The following is a 25,516-nucleotide window of genomic DNA, read 5'->3' as shown; positions in this document are numbered from 1 at the left end:
TGAACCCCACTGCACTTCGACTGCGGGTGTTGTCTCTCAGCTGGCCGCTCTCTGAACATGGACGCGCTCCTTGGTTTGGCGGGGTTTTCTCCATGCTCTGTTCCTTGTAGCCCCTGCCCTGTTTTGGGCCAACTCTTCCACGCCGAGCTCTCCCCTATTTCAAAGGTGTTGCAAAGTCTCCTGGTACGACCTTTTTCAAGAGGCGAGAACTGGTCAAGTGGGGCGATGTATGGACATGGACGAGGGCTCTTCTCTCCTTCCACGCACATATCATCATGTTGTTGCAGCAGGGGAATCGCCGATTGCGTCTTATCCGGGCAATTTATCTCCATGTGTTCGCTGGTGAGGAGTGGTTGCGTTGTTAGCCGGTCCAACACGTCAGCCGAGTCAGGATTTGCGAGGTGCAAGAGTGAGAGTTTTGGCTGCACATGTTGCTCTTCCCCAATGTTGTCACGTGATTTCTCAATGAGGAGTGGAACAATTTGTCTTTCTTGGTTGGGATTTGTATTTATTTCCACAAACGGAATGTTGACCGCGTTAGCTTTATTGCTTTTTGTTTGCTCATCATGTTAGGTTTAGTATACTGAAAAGCATGTTTCGAGCAAATTCGCACGAATAAGAATCTTGCTTGTATACGGAAAAAGTCTACAATCCACTTTTAACCCGATTCAGTATTATTCGAGCAGTTTGCACGAATAGAATCAGTATATTATTACATTGTGTTTACTTGTGCGTTTATAAGATGTTTTATAAACATTTAAATGCATAAGAAGTAAACAAAGTCTAAGTCTTTTGCTTAGTAGACTAGTCGTGGGTTGCGCTCACTTTAAGGTACTACAGTCGGTTCTAAGCAATGCTTTGCAAAAGAAAAAGAAGAATTTAGCAACCTAGATAGGCTTTGGCTACCTATTGTGAAAGGTTGCAATGTCAGTCCGATTATTTCTAAGCCTTATTGAAATAAGATGACGTTGGTGTGGTATAGTACTGAATGGATCTAACAGCAAGACGTATCTTTATGCTATCTACTGAAAGATGAGGTCTTGATAAATATCTATTTCTTAATCAATGTACGTTAGCATTGAGCATACGATATTGAGTATCTACTACTTTGACTTACCAAAGGTGCGGGTTTTTCGTCACCCAACGATCCAGGTATATTGGGTAGTGGTGATCATTATCTAGCGGTGCTAGGATTGCTATTATGTTGAATCGTGCGCGAGGTGAGTCTCGTTTGATAATGTCCTCAAGAGGAGCTTGAACAAGGTTTTATTATTCGGAAACTGGCCAGTTGGAATTTAATTATTCCATGAATAATAAATAAGTGTTTCTTGCTAAGTCCACTCTTGGAATTAATAAGATGTTAATTAATTAAGTCCATAGCAGACTTTAATTAATTAATGGACATTTCTATCTTAAGCGCGAGAAATAAATAATAATAAATAAAATGGAAACCCGGATTACTTGTAATTTCGGATTTGGATGGGGAGGTCAATATTACGTCTGTAGTGGCTGCTCGTAATATTCCAATATAAGCTTGTATTAAATTGTGGGTTCAATTTAATTAGTAAAAAGTTAATTGGGGGAGCCCATATCCAAAACCTTCCATAGATCCCTGACTGGGCCCAATATGAACTTAATATAAATAGGAGAATAAAAGAGACAGAATAATTATTCAAAATATGAGAAAATTTCGTCACTCTCTAATTGGAGAGGGGGGACGAAAATTTCAGGAATTTCTCCTCCGTGATATTTTCAGCTCCTCCTCCGTGAGAAAGTTCTGTCTTCTTTATTCGAGTCCTAGTGTTTCGATAAGATCAGCCCACCCTGATGTCGGAATACAGTTCGGGACACCAGTCAGAAGATCCGTGGTCTAGTATTGAAGATCATCGTGGAGAAGGCGCGAGCAATCGACGATTCTTTGGAGAATCAAATCGGTAACTCTAAACCGTAGAATTCATGTTTAGGATTTATATTCTATGAGCATGAATTATTTGCGTTCAAGCATGCAATTCTGTGTTAACATGTGAATAGATTAATTCCATAATCGGTCAAATAGATCTTACGTCTGATTTATTTGTTTGTACAAGTCTTCCGCTGTGCAAGGGGCTCCAAAACCCCAACAATTGGTATCAGAGCCAATTTTTGGCTCTGATTATGTGGATTAATTTCATGATTATGTGAATTTCTTGAATGCATGATGATGATGAGGGCATGTTCGACGAGAATGTACAGCCGGCGCTCTCGCCGGGCTGCACATTGCCGAACCCGCAAGCCTTACCATCAAAAGGTAAATTACGTGTGATTTGGGAGAATTAATTCCCAAATATGTAATCAAAGTTGATTTATTTTTCATAAAATCGTAATGATTACATGCAATCATTAATAATTCATGAATCAATTGATTCATGTTTCTTGTCCGTGGAATCAAATCGTCTGTCGCCGAAATTCTTCAAATCGGTTTGTTTAATTCAAGAGTTTGAATAATGATCAATTCGTTTTGCCTTACGTGAACTTACATTCTGAGTCGGCAATCGAGAATTGCATCACTGTGAAGCAGCGATGATGAACACATCAGCGGCAGCGATTCCAGCAGCGATCGAGCAGCACTCTAGCGACTCCGTTCAGCAAATTAGATGGCGGCAGCAGCGGAGGTCTGGCGGCGACGGGTGCGACAGCAGCGTCGGAGATCGCCGGACAGCAGCCGCTGCGCAGGCAGCGTCGCAGCAGCGGGCACGGTCGGAGAGGATTTCCCAGGCTCGAACGTCGACGGAGATGGCTGCGTTGTGCACAATTTGTGACAGCAGCGACGTCTTCGAGCAACGACAGTTCTTGTTCGAGTGGGAGCCCGAAGGTGGAGTGCGTGCAGCGATGACGAGGACGACGCAGCGGCGACGTCGTCACGCAGGCAGCAGCGGCGAATTTCGAGTAGGAGTACGACGATGCAAGATTAGGGTTTCCCTATGCATGACGTCGTTTTGTCTCGTCTCGTGACTTCGCTTTCCAAATTTTGATTAGGATTTCCAAATCCTTGGATTCAATTTTGGAAATAATTCAAGATTAATATGGAAATAAGACTTGAATATATCTTTTGAGTATTTTATATATTATATGAGATTTGATTATGAATCAAATCTTGGATTAATTAGATTCTTTCCTTATTTGATGGATTTATATGGATTTTATTCCTAGATTAATCCTAGTTATATTTGGAAAATAATTATCTAATATTTATCTATATCTTATGGATTTATTCCTAGATGAATCCTAGATGGATTTAGATAATGACAATATTATTTTATTCTTATGCTATGAATTTATATGAATTTATTCATTGATAAATTCTAGATGGATTTGGATAGTGATAATATAATATTTTATTCTTATCTTATAGATTTATTTGGATTTGTTCCTAGATAAATCTTAGATAGATTTGAATAATTATAATATAATATTATCTAATTCTGTGGATTTATATGATTTACTCCAAGAATAAATCCTAGATGGATTATGATTAATATTAATATTAATTTATTTTATCCTATAGATTTGAATAGACAAATCTTAGATGGATTAAAATAAGCGTTAATCCAAGTTATCCTTATCTTTTGGATTTATATCCTAGATAGATTAGGATAATGATAATATATACGAAAATCCGTATTTAATTGGATTTAGATAAACTTATTTATCTAAGAAATCCTAAGTTATGTATGATATATTCTAGATATCTATTCTAAACAGAATTAAGATTTGTATAAATCTTGGTTGGTTGGATTTTATTTATCGTATGGATTATGATGGAATCGTTTCTATATAGTAATATCCTAGAACGATTTAAATAATGATAATCCTAGATCAACGTTATCTTGAATTGAAGGATTTGATTTTATCAAAATAAAATCTAGAATGATCCTAAATGGATTTAGATAGTTAACACTATCTTCATAAATCCTAAATGAATTTGGATAATTAATATCCAAGATAAACATTAAATAATTGTCATTAATTATCCATTGTGTTTAAATGTCATGCATTAAATGGATTTATCTGTTTATTTGGTGTTTATCCTTGTAAGTGGATTATCTGCTTTTTCTGCTTGTGTGATAATTATGCAAAAACCATATAAAATATCTAAGCGATAATTACAACAAGTGCGTTGTATATGGTCTCCATTAATTTGTCTGCAATTTATGAAGCTTTTTTCTAATATTATCGCCACCTGCACTGTGGGGACAATAATCCTAAGAAATAGCATGTTCATAAGGCGGACTTCTCAAATATAGATAGTATGAACTAGAATGTGGTTTCCAATATTACCGCCACCTGCACTGTGGGGACAATAATCCTAAGAAACTGCGAGATTCAGAAGTTCACACAGAATTTATGAGATAACTTGATCTTGTTAGCATCACATGAGCATTGTTATGAGAGTGTGTTGTAGAAATGAGACTCTGTAATGCTAAATTCGATGGTCGTGCTTAGGCAACATTTGGCGGCCATGCCGTGCTGCGGTCTCTGGACTATTCGTCGGTGTTGTGACCAGTAAAATTGTAAGATTTTAATGCGTATTGACTTCCTCTAGAGGGTACAAAATTTTAATTTTACAGTTGCAAAATACGTAATTGTTTTGTGGTTATTTGCGATTATGTATTGAGCATAAGTATGTGATAATAAGTTTTTTTTATTTATTTATTTTTATTTTATTTTATTTTTATTTGTAAGTATGTGATAATAAGTTTATTTGCCAAATCTTCATTATGTCATTCATATTTTCTCTGCAATCTTGTTTCTGATTTATCTCCTTATGTTGGTGAATTAGATTCGAGGATGAATCCTCTTGAAGAAGAAGGGAATGATGGAGACACACCCAAGCTGATCTACAAGGACAAGAAGATGGATCCATTGATCATTCCAAGTTGGCCAATTAAAAGAGCTAGAGCTAAGAAGATAAGAGAGTCCATGTTGCTTTTAGTTGTTGAAATAAAAGCCCAATTACAAGATCATTCTACATTGGGCCTAGTGGTGAATATTATTCAAGTTTGTGGGCAGCCTAAGGCTTGAAGTTTGGAGTCACTACATATCACATTTTGGAGGCCCAAATTGATGATACATGATGCATTTTCATCCAAGTTGGAGCAGCCAAAATGAAGGGTCTATTTTAGTTACATTTTATGTTAAATAAGTGACTTTAGATATCCTAGAGTTACACCAAAGGCGTAGGAGTTACTTTTCTTTTATTATGAGCCTTTTTAAGTGTCTTAAGTTGTACTAATGATTTGAGACTTTCAAGAGTCCATTCTAGCCTATAAATAGGCTTGTAAGCATGTCATTTGAGACACCATTGATCAAATACGAAAATAGACTTTGTCTTGTGAGTTGAATTCTCTTTGTAGAGTTTTTCACTTGTTTGGACTTATCAAGATACTTTGAGCAAGATCTTGTAGCGTTCAACCATACCGAGGTTCTTGGCTGATCATATAGCCAACTGGTCGAGGTTTCTTAAGCTCTGGAAGTGGATCAAACCAGATTACCAATCAAGGGAGTCCGCTGCCAAACCTTATACGTGGGGTTCTTGGATCAATATATCCAACGGGTCCTTCATCGTATCCCAATCCATATCACGAACCACCCGTCAAATTCCCTCCACACCTTAGAAGCACCTACTTCTTGGATGAAAAGGTGTTGTAGGGACTCGGTATGTGGCCTATAGGGGCAGCATTGACACTTTGACGTAAGCTCAATCTTCCGCCATAGGAGCTTTGAGTCGACTGGAATTCGATTAGATAGGAGCCTCCAGATAAAGATGGCAATGGTTGTGGTGAGGCCTGCCTTCCATATATCTTCAAGGCCTTGGATGATGGGCCTTGGCGTCCGGAATGTTTCCCATGTCGAGGCTAGCGAGAACTCACCGAGCCGGGATAGAGTCCATCTCGGTAAGTCCGGCTCCCCGGAGAGAATCGGTGTATTGAGGATATCAGTGACGATCCGTTGTGGGAGGCCAGCCTGGTCATGTAGTAGCTGCAATTTAGATTCATCCCAGGCACCTTCCTTGATAAACTCCGAAACGGTCATTGCAGGACTACCCCTCTCATCGATGCAAAGCCCCCTAAGTGGTGAGTTTCCCAGCCAAATATCATCCCAAAAGTAGATCCTTCCTGAGCAGACTATCCATCGAATGTGCAGGTGCGCATGGGCCCAAGCTCTAGCCAGCCTCTTCCACGTTGGGCTACTTCTTCCCGAGGTTCTCGTGGTGAGAGGCGAGGATGTGGAACAATATTTACTCATCATGTAGCGTGCCCATAAAGAAGTCTGTTCTCGAAATTGCCACCACAATTTAATGTTGAAGGCTCGCAGCACCTCCTTGAACTTGCGAATTCCAAGCCCCCCTTCATTGGTGGGGAGACACATTTGTTCCCAGCTAATCCAATGGGTTCTTTTCCTTTCATTGGTCGAACCCCAAAAGGACCGCACCAGCTGTTGATCAAGGAGTTTAAGGGAGTCAACTGTTGGCTCAATGGCTTGGAAAATGTGAATAGGGATCGCCTCCAGGGTTATCTTAATGAGAGTTCCCTCCAAAAGATAAGTGTCTATGAGCCCATCCGGAAATCCTTCTAGCAACCTTCTCCCGGATAAACATGAACATATCCATGCGCTTGACTCCTCGGTATATGGGGACTCACAGGTAGAGGAAGGGAAAGGTCCCCCGAGCAAAGCCACCTTCAGATTGGATTGCATGTGCCCATTGCCCATGAACTTCAGCAATGTAAAAGTTGCTTTTGGCGAGGTTGATCTGTTGTCCGAAGACTCCCTCATACCCATTAAGATATGCTCTAAGTTGGCGCAGGGGGGTCTCGGCCGCTTGTGTGAAGATAATGATATCATCGGCGTATGCTAAGTGGCTGATTTCCATGCACCGCCTCGAGGCTTTAAAAGTCATCTCCCTCCGGCCGAGAATGAGCTTGTCATGGGCGCTCGACAAGTAATCCGCCGCCATTACGAACAAGGCAGGTGAGATGGGGTCTCCTTGTCGTAAACCTCGGGTTGATTTGAAAAATCCGGCGGGGGCGCCATTAATAACAATAGAAAACCAACAGGAACCAATGCACCTTTCAATAAGGCTAATCCAGGCCTTCGGGAAGCCCATGCGTCGGAGCACTTTTGTAAGAAAGCCCCATTGAACCCTGTCATATGCCTTGGCCATGTCAATTTTGATCGCCACATTCGGGGCCGGGGAACACCTAGCAATCTCATGGAACATCTCTTGGGCGAGGAGGACATTGTCGTTCAGGTGTCGTCCCTTCACAAAACCAGATTGATTAGGAGATATGACATGTGGCAAAAAAGGTGCGAGTCTAGCCGTTAAGACTTTGGTGATGATCTTATTGAAAACATTACAAAGGCTAATAGGGTGATAGTCGGCCCATGTCTCGGGCGAAGCCTTCTTTGGGATAAGAAAGATGTTTGTGGCCGTGACGCTACGAGGGAGGTAAGCCCCTTTGAAGAACTGTGAGATCGCTTCCACGACATCCGTTCCAACAATCGGCCAACACGCTTGGTAGAACGTGGTCGAGAAACCATCCGGCCAGGGTGCACTATCCCCGGATATCTCAAAAATTGTTCTCTTCACCTCGTCCGGATCCGGGACCTTATGCAGGTCCGCAAGGTCATCCTTCTCCTCGAGCGCTGGGTTGTCCGGTGCAAGGAGACACTGGTAGAACTCCACCGCCGAATTTCGAATCTCAGCTTCATCCGTGATCTCCTGACCATTTGCACGGATGAAGTGGATTCGCAGCCTGACCCTCTTCTGTTTCACCCAACTTTGATAGAATCTGGAGTTCCTGTCTCCCTTCGCAAGCCACCTCAAGGCCGCCTTTTGTCGCCAGAAATCCTCCTCCATCTTGAGTAAGAGGATGTATTCGGCAATGTTCTTGTTTATCTCGGCCCTGTTCCGGGGCTTTGGATCGACTTCGAAGTTGCCTTGGGCCTTTGCGATCTCCTCTTCCATCCTCGTGAGGTTAGCATGTATGTTCCCAAAGACTTCTTTATTCCATGCCTTTAAGGCTTTTTTGCTTCTTACCAACTTGATTTGGAGATTTAGGAGCCCGGTCGCCCCGGTGGATTGTTCCCAATTGTCTTGGACTATCTTCTTAAAGCCTTCATGTCAGATCCACATATTTTAGAAACGGAAAGCACTACCCCCTGTGGTAGGTCTCGCCATCTTGCACCTTGCAAGGATCAGGCTGTGGTCCAAGGAGACTTTCGGTAGGTTGGTCACCCTCGTTGCCTCAAAAACCTTGGTCCATGCTTCACTCACAAACATTTTGTCCAGCCTTTCGAATAACCCGTTTTTGGCCCACGTATACTCCGCTCCATCATAGCCCGGGTCAAGGAGTCGACAATCTTCAATTGTTTCTGCAAAATCAATCAATCCCCTCCAATTAACCATGGCATTCCTTCCACTTGGCTCGAGATGTCCCTCATTTTGTCCCAAAGTGGGTGTCTTTTCGATCTTGAACACTTTGCATAAACGACCGAAATGAAGATGGGACTAGCCATGCGGTGTGAAGTTAACCTCCCATGTAGAATTTGATCCCCATCTTCTTCGATATCAAAATGAGCTTCTTCTTCGGTGAAGATCCAAACCTTGCCGATCGTTGCAAGGTACGTGTCTGTTTAGAGAGAGAAACTCTTCCATCTCTCTAAAAATCGTCCCTCACTACCGCCGTTCACCGCTTTCCTACCATCTTTGCCGTGCATTCCCACTCATTTCCCCACATCACCCACATCCCATCGCCCTCAGCCCCTCACCTTCGCCCTCTTGGTCGTCCTCCTCCGCTCCACTAACCCTCTCGCCGGTTCCCGGGGCTTAAGAACGCAGCAAGATCCTCTAGCTCGTCTCGCCTTGGGTGCGCCACGACGGCCCCCATGGCCGACACACGCCCACCGGGTTCGGCCCCGAACTCGGCGCCCGGGTCGGACCCTCTCGGCCATCTCACCACGCCAAGCCTTGAAGAAGAATCCTCTCCTAACCAACCCATGGTCTTCTCGGCAAGCTCCAAATCGCCGGAAGAGAAGAAACAACACCACAAGATGATAGTCAAGAACGTCACGACCAAGCTCCGATTTAGGAAGAGCACACCAGCTCCGACGAAGAAGGATGGTGGGAGGAAAAGGTTTATTGCCTCCCCCTTCGCGGAGGATAAGCAAATTCGAAAAAAAATTGATTTTGGTCCGGAACCCATGGAGGAGACGGAAGTCGGGATGGAGGGGGAGCCTGACCCTCACGACGAGGATGGAAATGTGGGAGCATCCATGAAGGTAGCCGTGGAAGCGAGCTTCAATGTAGACGGCCGCGAGAAGGAGGCCTCGGACTCAAAATCGCCGGAAGGCCCGAACGACGGCTGTAGTCTGGATGACATGGCCGGTCAACTCACCGGAAATGAGGAGATGACCGTTGAACAAGATGACAAGCTAACGGTACTACCTAAGGAGTCTAGGGATGATGGAATCGAGAGTACAAGACATTTGGAACTTTGTGTAGTCAACTTTCCGGATTTGGGCATACACACAAAAAGCAACCAAGAAAGGCAACTTGTCTCATTCCCCTTTGAGGAGTCACGAGATAGCATAGTGGAGAGAGTCCATGAGTAGCCAAAATTTTCTCTCCTACACCTAGCTAACCCACATGCGGCCGAGGAAATGGACCGATTGGCCTCCCAACCACTTCTTGCCGGCACGGCGTCGGAGGTAGAACGTCCGGATACGAAGCAATTGTCAACAACCGTAATTATACATCATGAAAAGTCAGACGTGGGTGGGGAAGCGTGCACCCGCGCCATCCCCTATGTCGCCCCGCTAGACCAATTCCCACCTCTTTCAACGGGTCGAATTCGAAGTTTATGCAACACATTTGAATTGGGAGCGAACTCGGCGTGGAAGAAATGGGAGAACTCCGGCCTCAACCCTCATGGTAAAGCTCCTGAAGGAGGCTCCGACACTTATAAGAATAAGACCCCGGGAGGGGATAAGCCGAGTGGACCACAACCCCCACGGAAGGGGGACGGGGACGCCCCCAAAGAGAAACCGTGCTCATTGGCCGAGATCCTCCTCCAACAACCGTACCCAAACGGCCCACAAATCTTCGAACCAGAGAAACTCAAAGACATGGGGTTCATCTCTTCGAGCAACGGTATGCCTTATATCTATTTTTCAAGTTCGGAATCGAGACATCTAGCCGATAGCTTGGGTCATGCGGTAGTGGGAAAATTATCACATTTTATTCCGTCGGTATTACAAATTCAAAAAGCCCTTAATAATATGAAGTTTATGAGGGGATTTACGTGGAAATATATTAATGCGAAGCATGTCCTTTTTCAATTTGAGGAACTTGGTGATTATGCTAGTCTCTTAAAGGGTCCTAAAGATAACCCGATTTGGTATGTTGATGGGCACCCGATGAGAGTTTTTAAGTGGACTCCGGAATTCGACGTGTTTTGCGAGTCAACCATTGCAGCCATATGGTGTAACCTCATTGGCTTGCCGATCCACCTTTATGATCAATCGGCTTTGTTTTCAATTGGGAAGCTCCTTGGTAATCCGATACAAGTAGACCGTGCCACCGCCAACAAGACGCGATTGTCCTTCGCCCGAATTTGTGTAGAAATCGAGATCACTAAGCCTCCCCGGAAGAATTTGTCCTAGACCTGAGTGGGAGAGAGATAATCCAGCAAGTTAAATGGGATAAGATACCCTCATATTGTGCCGAATGCAGACACGTGGGCCACGTTGCTTCGGTGTGCTATGCGGCCGGAAAACACGAGAAGCCACCTAAAAGGAACTACCACGAGCATGTCCCGAGACGGCCTAAAGGAAATGCTCATCACAAAGGAAATGAACCCAATGCGGGAAAGGTACCAACCCAACAACAAGGCATGAAACCAATCACGGAATGGCAACGAAAGGATAAGGGGGTGGAGGCCAATCTGTCCAACACGGCCTTCACACCCAAACGCTACTTCCCTCCCCTGCCCCCGCCATCCTTCCCGGACATCATGGAACCATCGGGCGAGTCTGAGGAGCGGTCACGAAGGCGAAATTCTAATCAAAAGAAGAGTCTTGAAACAGGGGAGGCTTCAAAAATTTCATCTCCACGGCCCAATGCGGAGTGGGGAGGAACAACTCGGAGCAAGGCTCCTTGGTCGCCGAAAGCGAATGGCATGAGTATGAAGGGCAGCGCCGAGGCTATTGATGGACCAGCAGGGGAACATGATGGCTTTCTTAGCGCTAATCGGTTCCACTCTCTCATGGAAAATGAAGTTTATGGGATGGAGGAGGACGATCGTGATAATGCAACTCCTCCCGAACAAGGTCTCGAACCAGAGGGAAACATTCTCTATATTGAAGGAGCATGCAACGAAAAGGATGCGGATATGATGATAGTCTCTCAAGGGCGGCTTTCCCCCGGCCTGGGTACGAATTCCCCCCTTTAATTATGTCTACAAATTTTTTGTTTTGGAACGTTAGGGGGGATAGTCAAGACGTCCACCCGTAACGTCATCAAAAGACTAATTGCAATTCATAATGTTTCCTTTTTGGCAATCTTGGAGCCGTTCACTCAGCCAAACCCGGACTTCTATTCCAAGCTTCTGGGGCTCGGTTTCAGAGGAGCAAATAAATCACGCAAAATATGGATCTTCACCAAAGAAGGCTTAGACTTTGAAATTTTGGTGGATGAGGATCAGTTGTTACACGGAAGATATATATCACCGGACTTAGGTCACCCACTCGAGATTACGGCGGTGTATGCAAAATGCTCGCGAACAGAGCGGTATCCGCTCTGGGACCAGGTCCGAGACTTGGCTGAAACACATCACGGACAACCATGGCTGATAGGAGGAGATTTCAACACAATTCTCAGCCCTCATGATCGGGTTGGAAGTGACTCAAATAAACAAGCTGAAATGGTGGATTTCGCCGAGGCTATTGAAGATTGTGGACTCGAGGAAATTGGCTTTGACGGATCTCCTTATACTTGGGCAAAGAATGATCTCTTTGAGCGGCTGGATAGGGTCCTAGTGAATGAGCAGTGGGCCTCCATCTTCGAAGTCTCAAGAGTCACAAATCTACCAAGGGTTGCCTCGGATCATGGTCCGGTTCTTATCCGCTGCAAAACTCCTCAACAAGCGTCTAGAGGCTCGACATTCCAATTTCAAAATATGTGGATGAGGCACGATAAGTTCAAAGAAACCGTGAAACAGGATTGGGACTTGCCAACCGATGCCGGGGGACTACTCAAGTTTCAGATCAAATTAGCGCGGCTTAAGAAGACTCTTAAGGGATGGAACAAGGAGGTTTTTGGTAACCTTCAAGCCAACCTCAAGCAAGCCGAAGCTAAGGTGGTGGCGGCTCAGGGGGCCTTCGAGGTCGATCCTTCCCCATCCAATAGGTCTGAGATAAACAAAACAATTGCGGAATGCATCCTCATGCTTAAGATGGAAGAGGATCATTGAGACAAAAAGCTGCTGTTCGATGGCTCAAAGAGGGGGATAGAAATACTATGTTTTACCAAAGTTGGGTTAAGCAGAAGCGGGCGCGGCTCAGAGTGCATAGCATACAGGTTGGAGACCGAGTCATCACGGAGGAGACGGAGTTAAGAGACTCGGCAGTTCATTTCTTCCAGGGGCTCCTGGCTCCCGCGGGGCCAATGCTTGTCGAACCAGACCTAAGTCTCCTTCATGCACTCCCGGACTCAACGGAGCTGAGCTACTTGAGTGCACCCCCGGATGACGACGAAGTCAAGAAGGCGGTGTGGAGTATATCAGCGGATAGTGCTCTGGGTCCGGACGGCTTTACAGCCTCCTTTTATCACAAATGTTGGGATGTCATTGGTAAGGACGTGGTTGAGGCGGTCATGCAATTCTTCAACGGGGCATTCCTTCCGCGGAGCATCACCTCTACCATGATCGTCTTACTTCCCAAAAAAGACAATCCGGTATCATGGGCTGACTTTAGACCTATTAGCCTGTGCAATGTATCAAATAAAATCATCACGAAGATCCTCTCGGCTAGACTAGCCCCACTCCTACCGATGGTGATTGCCCCGAACCAAAGCGGTTTTGTTAAAGGCCGACTTCTCAACGACAATGTCCTATTGGCACAGGAAATGTTCCATGAGCTATACAGAACAAGCCATCCCCGAATGTCGCCTTGAAGCTGGACATGGCCAAGGCTTACGATCGGGTCCAATGGGACTTCTTACTCAAGGTGATTCGGTGCATGGGCTTTCCGGAAAGTTGGGTTGGTATGATCGAAAGGTGTGTTGGCTCATGTTGGTTCTCAATTCTAGTCAATGGAGCCCCCTCGGGATTCTTCAAATCCACTCGGGGTTTAAGGCAAGGGGACTCCATCTCCCCAGCGCTATTCGTCTTAGCCGCGGATTATCTCTCTCGGGCCCTGGACAAGCTCATATGTGGGAAGAAGGACATGGTATTTAAATCCACTCGGGGGTGTAGCGAGGTCAGCCATCTGGCGTACGCGGAAGATGTCATCATTTTCACGCAGGCTGCAACAGAGACTATCCGGAGGATCAAAGGGTGTCTCGATACGTACTCCGACGTCTCAGGTCAGTAAATCAATCTTTCTAAAGGCAATTTTTATATTGCAGAAAATAATGAAGACTGGGCGAGTAGTATTGAGAGAGAAGGAGGATTCTCGAAAGGTTCCTTCCCGTTCCTCTATTTGGGAGTGCCTATTTTCAAGGGGGCGAAACGGACCGATATGTTCCTCTTCCTTAGGGATAAAATTGCCCGAAGAGTTAATGGGTGGGCTCACCGTCACCTATCCTTTGGCGGCCGCCTCACATTGATAAAGAGCACGTTGGAAGCCATCCTTATTCACGTTTTCCAGGACATTGAACCTACGAAAGGGGCCCTCAAAGCACTGGAACAACAAATGGCAAGTTTTTTCTGGGGGGCTGTTGAAGAGAAACGAAAGACACATTGGATCGGATGGGAGCAAATTTGCCTGCCCACGGTTGAAGGAGGTCTCGGACTCAGACGGAAGGAGGATGTGCTTAAGGCGTTCAACGCCAAATTATGGTGGAGATTTAGAGAGCAAAACTCCTTATGGGCGACACACATGTACGCTAAATACTGCTCACGAAAATCTCCTTTGGCCTCGGTCGGATCGAGTAGAAACAGCGCCACATGGCGCCGGCTTACCGCGGCCTGGCCCACCGCGCACCAGAACATGCGCTGGATCATTGGAGAAGAGAAGATCCTATTTTGGGATGACATCTGGTTAGGCGACAAACCTTTAAGGGAACTATGCTTGGATACTAGAGGGCGATCTACATCGAGGGCGGCAGATTTTTGGTCCGAGGGGCACTGGGACCATGCGAAGATATGGCTCGCACAGCACCAATTAGGGTTGCCGACACAGGTGGCGGAAGAGATCCTAAGTGTGCCAATCTTGACCGGGAGTGCAGATATACCAAGATGGACTCTTGATCGTAAAGGGGAATTCACAGTGACATCGGCATGGGAGGCCTTCCGAGCTCATAGGATGGCCATCCCAGCCCTCGGAGATCTATGGAATGAAGGCCTTACGGGATCGATGTCAATCTTCATGTGGAGACTTATGTCGAACAGAATTCCGGTAGACGCGAAACTCCAATGGAGAAATATTAGCTTGGCCTCCAAGTGTCAATGTTGCAGCGAGAGACTGGGAAACGAGACACTCCAACATCTTTTCATTGAGGGACAAGGGGCATCACAAGTTTGGAGATTCTTTGATTGTTGGTTCGAGGGGAAATCGGAACCCCTCCTACACTCGGACTCAATCCCCACAAGACTCGAAAGGTGGGCGAAGAGAACAAGGCAAACGGCAATGGCACACCTTGCAAGGGTGGTTCCGTGTTTGGTATTCTGGTTCTTATGGGCCGAACGGACTAATTGTCGATACAATGGAGTTCGGTTTAGAGCATATAGTGTTATATGGTAGATTCAGATGCACATTCAACGAGGTGTGGAAAGCGGTCGATTTCAAGCAAAGCACTTTGCAGGGGTAAAGGCAGAGAACACATGCACGGCTCCTTCTTGCGGGAAGATACCATCACAAAAGGTTATTGTAATAAAGTGGCATCCGCCGGACCCTCCCGGTCTCAAACTCAATACAAAGGGAATTTTCGATGCGGTCACACACCGAGGAGGGTGCGGGCGATTATAAGAGACCACCAAGGTAAACTGGTCTCCGCCTTCCACAAGCCGACAAAGATACAATCGGAACTTGAGATGGAGCTGGAAGTCATTCATGAAGGACTCTTCCGTGCTTCGGGGACTGGAGATCGAATTTGGATTGAGTCGAACTCACATCAGGCGGTTGGCTTGTTAAAATCCGAGGCATGGGGTCCAGCAAGTGCTCGACAAATCTTAACTAAGGTGCGGCTACTAAGCAGGGGACGTATAAATCGAATCAGCTATGTTCACAGAGACGGAAACAAGGCAGCGGACCTCCTAGCGAGGTTGGGAGCCGACACATCGACGAGTCAAGATTTTGACGACACCTCAGCTCCAAGGCAATTCCGGGCCGTGATCTAACTTGAGAGAAATAGGACGCCATACATATCCTTTTGTGAAGAAGACCCCCAGGAATAGCTCATGTCTGTGCTCAGAGAAGAGTATGATGAGGTCCGGGTTAGGCTGATTCGGACCGCTTACTACTCTTGTAATAGTTTGTAAGTTGGTTTTTTTTTGATGTGGCATACCACTTTCGGGTATGGCCACAAATTGTAATCTATTTTCAGTTTGAAATATAGGGATGAGGGCCCCACGAACCCTCCACCATAAAGGTGTTTAAAAAAAAGATCCAAACCTTGCCGGATGTATTAGTGCTTTTGAACTTTAGCCCAAGTGCCTTAGAGTATCGATCCGGGTTGGGGGATGTGAGTGGCTCCATTATTGAAAGAAACATAACATTGTATCTTTTGATTAGTCTTTTTAAAACGTTTTGGGTCGGCGCATTAGCGACTCCCCTAGTGTTCCAAAGCATTATATTGTAAGACATATTAACAAGTTAGGGTCGTACCCGGAAGGTATGAAGGCCCTCCTTGAAACAAGACAATTTGTCGGTCTTCCTCCCTTGTGTGTTCCCCGGCGTCAATTTGCAAGGGGGTGTCCTCGGCTTGGTCGGAATGTGATTGGATATCCATCGCTGCCACATCCTCCTCGCCACACCCATCAACATCGTAATCTGCATTGGCCATGAGAGAGTAGTATTAGTTCGTACTCATTATATTTCTAGGCAACTCGTCTCCTCTCCATCCGCTCTTACTCGGGAACGACCGAAACCTCCCTCTCGCACCCCCTCGGGAGCTCGAGATCAACCATCGGTTTGAGCCATCATGATCCCATGTCCCGTCCCTATTCCCATTTTCATGCATGGAGACTCGGGGCGGGCCACTTGTGTGTTTGCTTGCCACACCCTCCAATCGGCCATTTTTAAGATTTTGTGGGTCCCTTTCCGATTCGCCACCATCGTGAGTGTCACCCACAATGTCCGGACCCTCCCACACCGGTTCGGGCCTTTTCTCCCCATCCGGTCTAGCCCTCGGTGACGTCCCTTTCCCCTTGTTTTTCTTTTGCCATTTCCATTCAATGTTGTCCTTGGGTGTGGCACTTGTGTTTGCTTGCATTTCGGCCGAACCATTCACTCCTTGAGTTTCCTATTATGGGGTTGCCGTGTTGTAATTTCTCAATCGGCCTTTCGGTCTTGCCCACCGCATAGCACACACTACTTGAATGCCCAACGTGCTTGTACTCCCGACAATAGGCGAGGATCTTGTCCCATCGGACTTGTTGCACCATTTCTTTCCTGCAAATGTCTAGTATGATTTCTTCGGGGGCGGCTTTGTGATGTCAACTCGACACATATTCACGAAAAGGACAACCTTGTTTTGTTGGCGGTGGCTCGGTCAACTTGAATTGGAGTCCCTAGGTGTTTTCCGATTGCGAAGAGGGCCGAATGGTCGAACAAGTGGATTGGAAGGCCAATTAGGTTGCACCAAATTGCAGTTATCGGTGACTCGCAATAGGCGTCAAAGTCCGGAGACCACTTGAAGACTCTCATTGGGTGACAATCAATGAACCACACCGGCGTCCCTTTCGGGCCACTTAGAAGCCTTGCATAATCCGCCAAATCCTCGCATTGTATAAGAATGTGTTTGGCGTTAATGTATTTCCAAGTGAAACCATGGTGAAATTTAATATTATCTAGGGCCTTTTGAATTTGTGCGGCCGTCGGGATAGAATGAGAGAATTTACCTACGATGGCGTGCCTAACGTTCTCGGCAAGCTTCCGTATTTCCGTCCCCGAGAAGTAGATGCCCGGTACTCCATTGGAGACTGATGCAAAGCCAAAGTTTTGGATCTTATCGGGCTCAAACGCTTGCGGTCCACTCGGATCGGCGGTCCCTTTGATCATCTCGCCATTGTGCGCCAAGCGTTGTTGTGCTTCGGGGCAGTCTCGGCTCCACCGGGTTGCATGTTGTCCGTCGCGGCACCTCCGGATCCCTCCCCTATTTTAAGATGACTTCCACTCTGGGGTGTGGATAGATTAGCTCTAAACAGATCGGCCATGACGGTCGGCTGGATGGGCTGGCTCGGATTCTCCACGCCTCGCTCAACGTCGGGTCTCTTGGCCGAGACCGTGTTGGCACCACCTTCGGTCGACCATGCGTTGGCGGGAGTAGCCGCAACCCGGTGTGCTTGTTCACTCGGAACCTTCCTCAGCCCGCTTGCTTGGACTTGTTATTTTGGCCGCCCGTTCTCAAAAGTGTCACGACTCTTTAAAATCCGGCCCTTCTCCAAGGGGGGAATTCCTCACAATAGGGGATAAAGGCAGACATGGGTGTAGGCCACTTTGGGTCATTCACCGGCTGGGAGTCGAGACGTGGTTCAACCGCCATCCGAACGTCCTCCGGCTGTGCCGCGACAAGCTAGGGTTGCACAACCATGGCATCAAGCATGTCTGCCCCCTCCAAGGAGGCGAATTGGAGGAGATTAGTCGAATTTGGCTGCATTAGCCCCCCAACGGCTAGCTCCCCACGCGACTCCTCAAAGTTGCATGGCACCAAACAACTTTCGGAAGTGACTTTATCTCCATAGCCATTTCGGGCAAGTTGACTATCACGTCACCCAAAGCTCCTTTTGCTTTTGCTGCACATTGTACTTTTGATTTGTCATGACTTGGTCGAGAATGACTCGCCTCATCCCCGGTTGACTCCGCACCAGCTCCGTGAGCGGCGTCGTGGTCCGGCCAAGGCTTTTTTGCGTGAGGTTCCTTGTGCTCAACATACGAGCTGACCATATCATACTCCTCCATGCTTCCATCTTGTATAAGATTATCCTTATTCGGCTGCATTGGGGCCTCAATACCAAGTGTATCACGTGAGTCACCAAGTTGGCATGGCACCAAAGAACTTTCCAAAAGCAAATTTGTTTCTATTTCCATTTCCATTTCAGGCATGTTGACTTTCTCTTTGTCCAAGGAATGTTGTACCTCATGTGCCGATCATCCTTGGTCGGGGGATGTGCGGCCGCTCGTCCTCGTCGCCGCTGGCCACTCCGTCTCCGGCGCACTGCTCGGAATCCGACATATCCCTCACCTCGACGTTGTTGTAGGGATTCTCGGATCCCCGTTCCCGCTCGTCGTCAATACCCAAGCTTAGAGGTGCGGGAGCTTGCGGAGCCTCCCCTTTTTCACCTAGGGGAATCACCAAAAAAATGGCTCCTTTGTATTTCGGAGGACCCACGGTGGTGCTGCCCTCTACATCAAATGAGAGCTTCTTCCTTAGTTGTTTGTCCTCCGGAAGAGGGGACGGGACAAATCGCTTTCAGCCTTGGCCTTTGGTGGGTGGAGCCGGGGTATTACGCCGGCTCTTGAGCTTTGCTTTTGTTATCTTCACCTTCATGACCTTAGTAGGGATAGGTGGTGATGTTTCGTCGTTCGAACGGAAAACCATAAGTTGGTCCGAGATAGTTCGTGCCTCCTCAGGGTCCGGCGGGTCTCGCGGCGGAGAATCTAGCATGGCCAGGCGTCTAGGCATGTTTCGGTAGCCTAGGCCTTAAGGAGGGTTCGGTGGAAAAAAGGAATGTTGACCGCGTTAGCTTTATTTCCACAAACGGAATATTGACCGCATTAGCTTTATTGCTTTTTGTTTGCTCATCAACCTCGATGCTAGACCCCTTAGGGTGTACCTTTGTCCCATGTCCTTGAGCAACGGTCGATTCCTCCCTTCCGATTTGCTGGACGACCAACGTGCGACGTACGCGGTTGGAGTTTGGAACGTTCGGCATCTTCAATTCCTTAGCCGCCATCTTGTGGTCTACGTCGGGGTTAGTCCCTACGTTCTTCGCCTCCACCAAGTCTGCTTGAGTGTTATCTTTTGCACTAGTGAAGGACTCGCGGACCTTGTCTCTAGCTCTTCCTTTCGAGGATTTGGCCTCCTCCGACAACTCTGGCCCGAAGTCTTTTTTTTTTGGATTTGTTTGTCGTCCGGAAACGGAGATGCATTGAACCTCTTCCTACTTCCTTCTTTCGTCGGTGGAGCCGGGGTGTTCTTTCTCGTTTGGAGTTTGGCCGTAACATTTTTGACGACCATTTTATGGTTCGGCTTCTTCCCCTCCGGTGACTTTTGTTTGGTTGAGAAAACCATTGGTTTGTTGGGAGAAGTTCCGACATCGGCTTTTGGCATGGGATATATAGAGATACCCAAAAACGCTCTCCCTTCTCTCTAACTTCTCTCTCTAGATTTTCCAACGCCGACGGTAATCTAGCCTGCCTCCCCGCCGACGGGTCAGCCGAGGGAACGTGCGTGATCTCTCGGCCAAGGCTCACTTTGCTCGGTCGGTGGTGATATGCGCTCGCACCCGCCTCAATGGTGAAGGCTGGTGGCGAGGTGCCGGAGGAGGAGGCCACGGGCGTTATCCATGCGTCGCGCACCCTCTCTACGCCGGAATGGACCTTCTCAACGTTGGACCGGCAAAAAACAAAGAGGATAGGAACCCCATATCCGGTGAAATCAGGGCAAGCCCTTAAGCGTGCCGGCCTTGAAACGGGCTCGGAGGTGAGTAGGGCTAAGAAGAGGATGATTTTTGAATTGGCGGACAACCTTGTCGCCGAACGTCATGGTGAAGGGAGGAGGTCACCGGAGGTTGAACATGCTTGTGTTGGGGAGATGCTGAACGCATTAGCTCAAATGGCTGAGGAGGCAAGCGCGCCAACGGGTGATTTGGAGGAACCCGATTATGAGGGGGTAGCCGGAACTTCGCCGGCGCCGGCCAGCCGGAACGATGATGTAACACCCAAGGAGAGGGTGCTGGTCAACCATTAGCACGTGGAAGGTACAAGGGTCCATGTGATTCCTTGTCTTGATGTGGGGGTGACATGTGAGGAGTTGGATGCATGTGACTCACAAATGAGGGAAAAGACAAAGCTTACTTTGCATGGGGAAGGAAGCGTTGACTCTCTTTTGGTAAGTGGCAATTTGAATTCATGGGGCCGCCGCCGGTGGGAGCTTGGAAGGTGGCGAAAATTCTCCACCACCAAGGGGAGTCGGGGAGCGGGTAAGGAGAATCAGCCTCGTACAAGCCCCTTAAGGTCGAGCCAATCCCCTTGGATGACACCAAGATTAAGGCCGTTGGGAAGGTCGGATGCTTGGAAGGCACACCATCCCTTACCTTCTCCGATTCAAAAATGGATGTCCTCTCGGAGAAGTTAGGGCTAGCCGTCGTTCGAAAGTTCTCACACTCGCTCCCATCTTCCTCCCATATTCAAAGGAGCCTTGGAGGTTTGGGGTTAGTGGGTTCTTTCACTTGGAAATACTTGAATGCTAAGCACATTTTTATTTAATTCCAAGCGATGGCCGACTACGCTAAGGTCTTAAATGGCCCCAATGGGAACCCCAATTGGTATGTCGATATCCACCCGATGAGGGTGTTCAAGTGGGCGCCGGACTTTGATACATTCTTCGAGTCGCCGGTTGTTGCCGTTTGGTGTAACATCATGGGAATCCCGGCGTATCTCTTTTAGGAATTGGCTCTCACGGCAATCGGTAAACTTCTAGGCAAGCCGCTACAAACCGACCATGCCACAATCCATCAAAGTCGGCTCTCATTCGCGAGGATTTGTGTAGAGATTGACATCTCTACTTCCCCGACGGAAGAGATCATCCTTAATATCCGAGGCAAAGATTCAAGGTATAAAGTGGCATGGGACCGTATTCCATTGTTTTGCGCTAATTGCAAACATGTTGGGCATACCGCCAAGCAATATCCAAGGAAGGCTCGGGGTAGACACCAGGATCGCTGAGCAATATCCAAGGAGAACCACGCGAGCCATACCGCCAAGACCATCTGACGTGAGTGGCGCCCAAAGGCGGAGGCTTGGTCTGGCGCTGCATCGACCTCTGGACATTTGGAGAAGGTTAAAGATTGTAATAACCACGTGGAGAACACTGAGGGTACTTCGAGTGCGGGACCGTCAAAGCCAAGAGTGGCTAGTAGGAGGCAACCAAGTGTGGACGAGAGGATGGCTTCCAATTGGTGTCGAGGAAGAGGAAGGGAAAGGTACATGAGGGAGTTATGCACACGAAGGCTCCACACGTTGATGATTGGCATTTGAAGGAGAATGTTGCTACGGTGACGTTTGGGAGTGTTAAATCCGGTACAATTGACTCGAGTTTTAGCTCCATGAATGTCGCATGTGGGCCCCCCAACCGGGAAATAGAGGGTCTCATCGAGGACCTGGATCTAGGAGGGTGTGTCCCTTGCGGAGGCATCCCTATTGCGGGCCTTAACTAGGTGATGGACAAAGGTTTAGGGGATGCAAAGGCTGCATCAAATTGTAATAGGATTTTGAGAGTATATAGATGACCACCCTAGTTGTTAGGGAGGCCCTCGTTGTACTCTAATTTGTCATGCCTTGGCGAGTCGTCACTTTTGGGCGACTCGGTGTAAGTTTGGTTGCATCAATTGGTTTTGGTAATGCACAAGTGTGGGTTCGCCTTAACCCTCCGCCCATTGGGTGTTTAAAAAAAATCGGCTTTTGGCATGGGATAGCAATCTGGTGGTGCCGCCGAGCTCGCCAAGCCCGGGTCAGGTGCCGGCTGGGGTGAATCGGCCATGCGGGGTGCCCGGTGCGCCCAGTCAAGGGGGACGTACGGGGTGGTGTGTTGCGGTGCCCGAGCTCAAGGGACTAGGGCCGAACGCAGGCTTCGGTGGCTGGGTAGAGATGGAGAAGGTGTGGAGATTTGACGGTGGTGCGTGGGAGAGTTTCCGACGGGCGTCACCGGAAATTCTTGTTGCCGAGAGCGAAATTCCTAGATATAGAAACTATTCCGAATGAAAATTGATTGTGGTTTAAATTAACTCCCACGGGACAACAATGATTATTATGCTCTATTGACCAAAATGATCTTGTTTTTTATGACAATACATTACAGACATCACAAAATGCTTGTGTGTTGGCGATATCGATTCAAAAAGTTTACTTGTTGGCCAAGTAAACCCAAATATAATGAGTTATGCTATAAATTAACTCTCACGGGAAAACAACGATTATTATGCTCTATTGACCAAAATGATCTTGTTTTTTATGACAATACATTACAGACATCACAAAATGCCTGTGTGTTGGCGATTTCGATTCAAAAGGTTTCCTTGTTGACCAAGTAAACGAATTAGAATCTGAGCTATGCCGTAGGTTACAAAAAGGATAACATAATAAAGAAGGGAAGAAGAATAATTTACAAGGGGGTCGAGAAAGACGTCTTAGATTTTATTCTCGAGCTAAGACGCTCGACTACACTTATTAAGAAGGGATCGACAGAGAAAAAAAAATAACAAAGGGAGCCTCTTTTCTATTACAACACTAGGGACGCCGATTTGGGCCCTTCTTCAGGCCCGGTTTTGGCCCAATTGTAGGACAGCCGTCGGGCCGGAACGTCGTGGTGGCAGCCGTGTATAATCTGCTCCGTTCCTGCAGATTCACAGATAGAACAAGCAAGGAAAACACACACTTATGATACTAAAGGAATTAACAATACATACTCAAAAAGGGAAGTGTGACATTACCTTTCAACGTTTGAGAATGAGCCTCACCCAAGAAGGCAAGGCCAGCCTACCACCCTGAGTTCCCAGCCGGATCAAGCATGCGGTGGACCACACAAGGCTGCCTCTCCCAACTGCCACTGCCTCTGTGTGCACCTGCCATAAGCAAACGAACCTCATAAATGGACTAAGGTACTAAGCACTCACAAAGTGCCAAATGCAGTTAAAGTGCAGCCAATGAGACAAGATCACAGCAGGCCAATCAGAGCCCTCACGAGTACACGATTCCCTCTATATAGGCAGCCCCATACTTTCCCCTCATCACATTCGGTTTTCAGCCTCCCATTTCGTTGGAAGAAGAGGACTCTAGTGAAGCTTGCTGCAAGGATTCTGCAGGCGGCTCCTAACCGTGATTGGCCGAATTTCACAGCCTAAAAGACAACAGCAACCAGCCCTTCAAGAGGTAACACAACCACTTGCCCTTCCCTTTTCCAAACATCATCACCTCATATAAGTGAAGGACTCTCGTCCACAAACATCAATAATAGGAGCATGTATATCATCATAACTAAAGCAATTAAGCAACAACATCAACAACCAATAACCGATAATAGTGAACTATTAGAGTTCGAAGCTCAACTCTCGCGGCCAAGAACAATCTGATAGGGCCCAATAGATGAAGAGCACACATAGATTCTCAAGTCCAATTATCATGTAATTGCTACATAAATCGAAGCGTATAAGTTAACTAAGAGCGAGACTTAGCTTGGGGTACCGGAGCTGCCGTGAGGCTGCTGGGCATGCGCCGGCTGTGCTGAAGAAGACCGTGTGGTCAGAGGGTGTCGAGTGCATGACAATGGCAGCACGGCCGACCGCGGTCAAGCTCGATGGAGGTGCTCCTCTTGCCTGCTCCGATGGCGCTGGGTCGACGAGAAGGACGGCCTCACATCAGCGGCGATGGCTGGGGATGACAGCAAACGATGACCAAAGATCGACCGCCGGGGCGACGGCTTTGTAAAACCCGTCGGGAAGGGCGACTGGGCTGGGGCGGTCTTAGAGAGGAAATTGAGAGAGGGTGATGCAGTGAAAGGAGGAATGGGGGAGTGAGAGGGAGCCGATGGAGATAGGGAGTGGAATTTGGGCTATGCCCATTTAAATCTAGATTGCGCCTCTTTTAAAAAAAAGAGATATAGAAATTGGGCCACTGTATTAATTCTGGGCCTTGCTTCTTAATTTTGTTTGGACCATTTAATTAAATTTCTTTGGGCCACTACTATTAAAATTAAATTGGGCCACTGTTATATAATTAAATTCGTTTGGGCCACCACCCTAGATAAATTCGATATTTAAAATTTAATTCCTTAAGCCACGGAAGAAAGGAAAATGTTAGTCATGTTAACACCATGTCAAATGAATGATTAAATGGGACTTATATTAATTTTAAGTAAAGTAAGTATTTGAAGATAACTAAGTATTTAAATCCAAGAGGATTTAAATTTGAAAATGGACTTATGATAATTCAAATAGTACTGGCCGCTAATTAAAACATCAAATTTGATTTATAAACCCTCTCAATGTCTTGCCAAACTTAAATAATGGATAGCCGCTATTTTAATTACGCGGAAATAAAGCTATGATATTTAAAATTTTACCAATGCACGAATAATCTGACGAATGACCAAATAAATTAAATCGCTTGATTTAATTTATTCTCAAGAATTTTATGGATTTAGGAAAAAAAGAGAAAAATTAAAATGGTCACACACATAGGAATGCTAGGGCTGGCAATTTTCGACACGACACGATAATCCGACACGAATCCGCACGAAATTATTGGGTTGGGGTCAAGTCTTATTGGATCCGTGTTCTTATCGGGTTGACCCATTAAGAACCCGATAATTTCGGGTTGGGTTCGGGTCGGATGCAGGTCGGATACGGGTAACCCATTAAGAAATAATATTATTATTTTTATTATTATTTCAAAAAATATATATTACTTTAATTTTTTAATTTCTTATAAATTAGGTTTAAATAGTATAAAACGAATTTTAATTGTGTAAATTAGGTTAAAAATTAAGGTTTAATCGTGTAATATTAGGTTTTAATCGTGTAATATCAGGTTCGGGTTGTTATCGTGTCGTGTCAACCCATATTATATCGTGTCGATAACGGGTTCGTGTCGGGTGCGGGTCGTGTTCGGATTTGAAGGTAGCAGGTCGGGTTCGTGTTCGGATTTACAGTTTCCTTAACAGGTCGGGTTCAGGTTAGGCCTTATTGGGTTGGGTCATTATCAGGTTGACCCGATAACGACCCAATCCGCACGATTTGCCAGCCCTAAGGAATGCATGCATACTAAATAAATAGTTCTTGAATCTAATTTAAGTATACCTTTTAAAAAAAAAACTCCTATA

The 25,516-nt window shown here is 46.5% G+C and overlaps 1 protein-coding gene and 1 long non-coding RNA gene across 2 annotated transcripts; one reads left to right on the top strand and one right to left on the bottom strand.

Annotated features, from left to right (window-relative positions):
* Window positions 1–12,556: 12,556 nt before the first annotated feature.
* On the top strand, window positions 12,557–15,000 carry LOC121764212. The gene is made up of 3 exons (XM_042160269.1): window positions 12,557–12,991; window positions 13,183–13,621; window positions 13,664–15,000. The coding sequence occupies exons 1-3, from the start codon at window positions 12,557–12,559 to the stop codon at window positions 14,998–15,000; spliced, it is 2,211 nt and encodes a 736-aa protein (XP_042016203.1).
* Window positions 15,001–22,755: 7,755 nt separating this feature from the next.
* On the bottom strand, window positions 22,756–24,327 carry LOC121765198. The gene is made up of 2 exons (XR_006042788.1): window positions 23,130–24,327; window positions 22,756–23,034 (listed from the first exon to the last, which is right to left on the bottom strand). It is a non-coding gene; the product is annotated as an uncharacterized LOC121765198 (long non-coding RNA).
* Window positions 24,328–25,516: the final 1,189 nt, after the last annotated feature.

Source organism: Salvia splendens, chromosome 14, assembly GCF_004379255.2.
Source record: "Salvia splendens isolate huo1 chromosome 14, SspV2, whole genome shotgun sequence".
Lineage (NCBI taxonomy): Eukaryota > Viridiplantae > Streptophyta > Magnoliopsida > Lamiales > Lamiaceae > Salvia > Salvia splendens.
This window is presented reverse-complemented; position numbering and strand designations above follow the sequence as displayed.